The 7,347-nt window shown below is 46.4% G+C and overlaps 1 protein-coding gene across 1 annotated transcript; it reads right to left on the bottom strand.

Annotated features, from left to right (window-relative positions):
• Positions 1-2,903: 2,903 nt before the first annotated feature.
• Positions 2,904-3,192, bottom strand: LOC118451887 (putative small proline-rich protein 5). Its single transcript, XM_035890430.1, is given in 2 exon segments — positions 2,904-3,108; positions 3,110-3,192. Coding segments are annotated over 2 exon segments (288 nt in total).
• Between the last annotated feature and the right edge of the window lie 4,155 nt (positions 3,193-7,347).

Raw genomic sequence — 7,347 nt, 5'->3', positions numbered from 1 at the left:
ATCTTTCCGGAGTATTGGCAAAGCTGTCACAAGCAAGAGATCAACGTGGTGAGAGGAGCCCCAGATTCACTTCTTATATTCCCTCCCCTTTTTTCTTTAATAATATTTATCTTGAGCTCCCCAGTGAACTGCTTCTCTCTCTGTTTTTGACTGCCTAACCCAGACCGAACGCACCCTCGATCCTGCCTAAACGCAGGGCTTCCTCTGGCAATTGCTGCGTGAAGCTAAGTCCCTGCAAGCCAACGCAAGGAGCTCCTCCCAAACCCCATCTCCTTTGTGAAACAACACGGTGCTTGTGTCGCCAGAGGATCCCTTCGTGTGCCTTCGCTGGACCTTCCCCAGTCATCCCCATCCCTCCTTCCACCACCCACTGTGCCTGCCTCAGAGCACTGCAAGGGTGCAAGCAGAAGGCATTTAGGTAAGCCCCAGCTCCCAGAAGGTCCATAAAAGCCTCCAGTGGAGGTTTCCTCTCTCTCCGCTTGAACAGAAATAGTAAAATTGGTCTTACCCTCTTCAGCTACAAGGAGAAGTGTCTGGAAGCGAAGGCGAGCAACTGAGGAGAACTGGGCTGAGCGGTCTTTTATACGTCTCCAAAAGTTATCTCGGATATGAGACACCTCTTTGCAATGACAATTTAATTATTTCCGCGCTCAATCCCGCAGATGTTTGCGCTATCCTATTTTTAGCCTTTCCTCTTTGACGCACTCTATTTCATCCCGTATGTAATTCCTAATGCATTTCCTATATGGATTTTGGAAGGCATTTCCTTCCCATTTCCTGGACACTGACACTAATCTCATAGGTGTTAATTAGTTTGCCAATGGGCAACAGGGATTGCATCAGTGACAGAAAGGTCTTTATGCCTCAGAAATGCTGACTCCTGGGGTAGGCCTAACGTTTTGTGCAGGTGACAGCTCAGGATTTTAATTTATGTGTTGCTGAATGCCAAGAGGAAATGGGATTACCCCATACTCGTGGGCATGGCACGATGCTGGGAAGTCTGTTGTGACCTCTTGGGTTTCTTGGTGTGGCAAAAAATAAAATATTTCTGACTCTTCACATGTTCCTTGGCTTGCCAGGTGACTTGGCTGACCCCATCAGATTGTTCCAAGTGTATCAAAGGTTATTTAGTACTTAAGATCAGAGAAAAATATCTGGAGATGAGCTCTGGACAAGGCTTGAGTACGTTCAGTTTTCCCCTTCCTTGGTTTCTCTTTTCCTTTGCTGATTTCCTACACTTTTTCCACCTGTCCTCACCTGCAGAGATGTCTGGAAAGCAAAGGATTCAGGGAAAGGGAGCATATGAGCTGAAGTTTGAGCAAACATTGGGTTCTGCCATCAGTGGCGACATTACGGGCAGTAAAGCTGGATTTATAATCCTGTTTGACTCAGTCTCTGAAGAGTAATAAAATGAAGCCAGTAACTCATGAAATTTGGAAAATGTTACCCATTAGAGTCATTCACTAATGGCTAACGAGAAGCTTTCTCTAAAGTACAGGTGTCCTACAGCTTTTCTTCAGGCTAGAGGAGATATAATTGTTTGTGGTGAGTTTTGTGTAGCAAGGGAGGATTGCACTAATTCCTCAGGGACATTTTGTGACTCAGTTGTGGGTCCAAAACCAAGAGAGGCCGCAGCAGCCCTGTTGGCAAAGGCGATGCTTGTGTGACAGTTCTCCTTTCCTCCATGCTGTGGCCTGGAGCATCACACCAACGTCCCTCCGAAATCTTTCTACCTCCTCAACAGCCTTCCGAAATTGGGGTGTCTTATGGTTATACCCACTCCCACTCAAAAAATATTTCTGAATCTTTCAAATTCAGATCCTGCTAAGGAAAACAAGCTCTGAAGGGTTATCACCCATGGCTTTCACTTCTTTTAGGTGAGTATGTAGGGGAAGCCCAATCTACGGTGAGGAAATGTCATTTTTACAGCAATGTAGGGGTTGATACTTGCTCAGCTGCATTCAGCAGTGTTTGATTTATGAGCTCTCCGTAATAACATATCGTGGGTGGTCAGATCTGTGCTGTGTCAGTGCTCAAGAGTCTTAAAAGAGCTGGACCTCCTCTGGGCTAACCCATTTCTCTGCTCCAAAGGGTATTCTAGTGACAAACAACACTGGAATATGGAAAAGAAGTTTGTGACTTCTGTTTTCAGAGGCTCAGCGGTATTAAGATATTTGAAATTTTTATATGTCCAAGTTCTGAAGTTGAGCTTGGAGTAAATTATTGCATGTATTAAGTAAGAATATTAGCAACTCTGAACTAACTCTTCTTTCATTTAATGAGTTACGCTTGTCTGCAAAACAAAAGAGTTTGCTTTTGATTGTCTTTGATCTGGTTGCTTTCAAAATGGTGGGATAAAAATCTGTGTAGACCAGCTCATCGTCTGGTGTGAGAGGGGGGAAACTGCTCAGCCATTTAGGTTCATGTAGGTTTTTTTGTGGTTGAGAACTTTTTCCTCTACTAATGTGTCTGTTTTCTTCCCAAATGAATGGGGGAATTGTTGTTATTGGCCAACAGCTATTGGGGCACTTGGAGAATATGAGGAAATTTGCCTGAAGAATCCAGAAAAAAAAAAAATGTCTAAAGGAAAAAGTGAATAAAGAAATTGAAAGACAATGCAGGTCTCATAATTTTAAGATTTATTGTTTCCCACACCCAGATGAGTCTGAAACAGAAGTGCATGGCACAGAAAGATTCCCAACAGTAATTATGCACTGAATAATTAGAAAGGACATTTCCTGAATAATTAGAAAGAATGACACATTGAATGATAATTAGGGGAACATTTCATCCTGCACATGGCAGAGACCCAGGGATTTCAGTAAGAATGAGACGATCCGTGGCCACAGCGTCCAAGGGAGGAGCGAGCCGGTGGGTCCAGGTGCCGGGGCCGGATCCTGCTGCTAGTACTTGGGACATGTTGGCGGCAGCTTGCAGATGTTCTTGGTGTACTGGGGGCAGTAGGGGACCGGAGGGCAGCAGGGCTGCACGGGGGGGCAATAGCGTTGCACAGGGGGGCAATAGCGTTGCACAGGGGGGCAATAGGTCTGCACAGGGGGGCAGCAGGGTGTCACGTAGCTGTACTTCTGCACCGGCTGGCCCTGCAGGGCAGGGGGAGCGGGATTCGTGGCAGGACCCACGGGATTCATGGCAGGAGGTTTCGTGGCTGTGGCAGGACCTGCGGGAGCACATCTTCCTGGAGTCTTGGCAAAGCTGTAGGGAAGAGAGAAAGAGAGACCACTGAGCTGGCACGGTTACCCCACTGTAACCCTCTGCATTTTCCTTGGCTCTTCTTCTGCAGTGCGCTGGGAAATTTGGTTTTCCTCTGTTTTGTAATATTTGGGAAATCTTGACCCTGGAAGTGATACTGCCTTGTCTTTCATGGGATACCTTATGATGGTCCAGCTCTGATGGGAATTTCCCTACCAAGATGCTACTGCTGGCTTTTTAAGGTAAAATTTACTTCTAAAACGTCACCGACTTGCCTGAGATATCTCTCCCTCCATCACCAGCTAGTTTGGGAATTAATTCCTTGCTGGGTCCCAAAGACTCTGTCTCTGGAGATCTGGCCCTTCAATTACTCCTATTTTTCTGTCATCCCATCTGCTGTGAGCAAAGCACGGGCACCCTTTGCCTAGCTTACATGTTCAGACACCCAATCACCAAAAAATAAGAAATTTCTAAGACAAAAGCAAGGTCTAAACGCGGAACTAGTCAGCTAGAATTCCTGTGTGAGCTCCTGCTGCTCGGTGGTAGATAAATCAGTATCATCCAACTTACCCTTTGCTGGAGCAAGCAAGAGGAAGAGCACTGAGAGCTGATGCCGAATGAAGAAGGAACGGGGGATGGCGAACTTTTATATCTTCCAAAGGGTTGTCCGAGAAATTATGCACCTCTTGGCAATGCTGACAATTAAGTAGTCATGCTCATATTTATCTTCTGTGTCTAGTTTTTAGCATTTCCGATTTGACACAGTCAGGAAAACCAATTATGACTTTTTCCTTAACATGCTAATAGGCAACGAATTTCCCAATCTGCTTTATAAGGGAATTTTAAAGGCAGTTGCACATTTACACATTAAAACCGAACCTAACCCTAGAGTTATTAAGTGATTTCACGTTGGGCAACCAGTATTGCATCAACGTACAATTCAAAAGCGTTGACTCCTAACCTGTGTGCTGCCCCTTGGTCTGCATGGCAGACTCACGTTTTGATTGATATGTTTTTTCATGACACAAGGAACTGTAATTAACAGCCACAACTCACATGGACTCTCCTTAGCAGGAAGGCCTGTTGACTAGCTCAAATGCACCTGATGCCTCAACGCCTGAGATGACGTTAGAAGGACGTCCCCAGTTCCGACTTTTTTCACTCCAACCGTGAGTCCACCAGCCATCAGCTGTTTCTGCCTTGCGGCGTGACATTATCCTGTTTACATCCCTCCTAGAAGAAGGGGATTTCAAATCCGAAGTGGGAAGGATTTGTGCTGGGAAGCTGTCATCCATTGGCATTATGTTTTCAGATCCCAAATTGCTTCGGGCTCTCGTCTTAATTAAGCAGTTTTGTAATTTTTACTCACTGCAGTGTTTCGCTATTTACTACTAAATTTCTCTCACAGTGGCCCAAGGCTTTACTTTAGGCCAACGAAACTGGTAGTTTCCTGTGCCTTTTATCCAGGTGAGTGCTGCAGAAGCTCCTTGGGAGCATCCCATGGGTCTGTCCTGATGCAATTAGAACAAGGGGGTCCTGAAAGCTGCTTCCCAAGCTCAGAAGGGAGCAGCTATCCCTACTGAGATGGCCTTCCTATCTTTCAGGGTTTCTTTTCATTTCAAATTTGGGGAAAAATAATTTGTTACTCTGCCAACAGTTTTGTGAGATGCTAATTCATTCTGAATTTGAAAATACGTCCCAGGAAGGCATGGTTTCATGATCTGTTTGGGGTTCTTTTTATTTATTTTTTAAAGCCATGATTCAGAATTAAAAAAAAAGAGTTTTTAAGTCTTTCAGAGCTACCCCTTGTTTTGGAAAATCGCACCTGCAGTCTTCTGAAAAATACTGTGAGTTATAAGTAATCTAAGAAATCACAGAATCGCAAGGGTTGGAAGGGACCTCAAGATATCATCTAGTCAACCCCCCTGCTAAAGCAGGCTCTCCTAGAGCATGCTACACAGGACTTCATCCAGGCAGGCTTTGAATATCTCCAGAGAAGGAGACTCCACAACCTCCCTGGGCAGCCTGTTCCAGTGCTCTGTCACCCTCAGAGTGAAGAACTTTTTCCTCATGTTCAACTGAAACCTCTTATTTGTCAGTTTGTGCCCATTGCCCCTTGTCCTGTCTCTGGACACCACGGTAAAGAGACTGGTTCAGTCTTCGTGACTTCCGCCCTTAAGATATTTGTATGTGTTGATGAGGTCCCCTCTCAGTCTTCTCTTCTCCAGGCTGAACAAGCCCAACTCTCTCAGCCTTTCCTCGTAGGGGAGATGCTCCAGTCCCTTTATCATCCTAGTTGCTCTCCTCTGGACTCTTTCTAGGAGTTCCTCATCTTTCTTGAACTGGGGAGCCCAGAATCATAGAATTATAGAACGTTTTGGGTTGGAAGGGACCCCTACAGGTTATCTGGTTCACCCCCCCTGCAGGAGCAGGGACACCTTGAACGAGACCAGGTTGCTCACAGCCCTGTCCAACCTGGCCTGGAATGGTCCCAGGGATGAGGCCTCCACCCCCTCTCGCGGCAACCCCTGCCAGGGTTTCACCACCCTCACTGGAAAGAATTTCTTCCTTAGATCCAGTCTAAACCCACCCCAGTTCAGTTTAAAACCATCCCCCCTTGTCCTGTCACAGCTGACCCTACTAAAAAGCTTGTCCCCCCTTTCCTCTGGGCCCCCTTGAAGCCCTGACCGGCCGCACTCAGTTCTGCCTGCAGCCTTCTCTTCTCCAGGCTGAACACCCCCAACTCTCCCAGCCTGGCCTCCTAGCAGAGGGGCTCCAGCCCTCGCAGCATTTTAGTAGCCCCTCGGATCATTTTAGTAGCCCTCCTCCGGTCCCGCTCCAACAGGTCCATGTCCTCCTTGTGCTGAGGGCTCCAGAGCTGGACCCAGGGCTCCAGGTGAGGTCTCCCCAGAGCAGAGCAGAGGGGCACAATCCCCTCCCTTGATACTGGCCACGCTTCTCTTGATGCAGCCCAGGGCGGGGTTGGCTTCTGGGCTGCCAGCGCACATTGCTGGCTCGTGTCCAGCTTTTTGTCCATCAGTACCGCCAAGTCCATTTAGGTTGATAAAGCAGTATTTTGGGGGAAGGCCCTTCTGTCCAGTTCTCTGTCACGCAAGGTGTGTTTGTCTTGCCCTTTCCTAGATACTCAAAGTTAATCTAAGCTGAAGCTAATTGTTGAGCTCTTTGTGAACCTGATGCAGAGAAACAGGCGCTGGCAGAAGGAAGCGAGCGATCCTGTTCCAGAATAGATGTCTCAGCTAGATGGGCTGGTGACTGGGGAGATAAGGATAGTCTTAGGTTGTAAAAAGTAGAAAGAACTTTAGCATTTATTTTTAAGTGTGTGCAATTTTCATTGAAAACAGTAATTTGAAGTTGAGTGAAAGAAGGAGGGTTAGAGAAGACCTCTAGGCGCCGACTTGCATTTATTAGCCACCTCAAAATGTAATTCTGAGTCAGAATGACGAATGAGGGATGAGGTGCTGCTGAAGTAGGGAACTGAGAAAGACAGTCCCAGGCTAAACAGGGTACAGAAGAGCTCCCAATACGCTGTACCTAAATGCATTCATCTGCCACTGAAATGCATCTGGAATGATGGGCTTTCATCTTGAAATGTTGCGATGTGGGTGTTTTGGGATGAGTTTGAGAAGAAAAGAATGAGAAGCGGTGACTAAGAAGTCAGAGGTAAAGATAAATCTCAAGCAAAGAGGTCAAAGAATTAAAAAATCATAAACTTTTTCTATTTTTGGAAATGAAATTTTATTGTCTCGTCTGCATGTTTCGGAGGTTCATATATTATGCATAAGCTGCTGACAGCAGAAATCATTCCCAGACTTTTGGAGGAGAACATAAGCTGGATCTTGGGCACTAAATAAACTAAAACAGATCTGATTTATATTTTGAAGAAAATTCTAATCACAGATGAGGTATTTGAGGATTCACGCAAACCAAATACGGGAAAAGAGAACCGGCGATTCAAGCTTTAGGCATCGAGAGCATCCAAGGGAGGAGCGAGCCGGTGGGTCCAGGTGCCGGGGCCGGATCCTGCTGCTAGTACTTGGGACATGTTGGCGGCAGCTTGCAGATGTTCTTGGTGTACTGGGGGCAGTAAGGGACCGGAGGGCAGCAGGGCGGCACGGG

Source organism: Egretta garzetta, unplaced genomic scaffold (assembly GCF_000687185.1).
Source record: "Egretta garzetta isolate BGI_Z169 unplaced genomic scaffold, ASM68718v1 scaffold350, whole genome shotgun sequence".
Classification (NCBI taxonomy): domain Eukaryota; kingdom Metazoa; phylum Chordata; class Aves; order Pelecaniformes; family Ardeidae; genus Egretta; species Egretta garzetta.
This window is presented reverse-complemented; position numbering and strand designations above follow the sequence as displayed.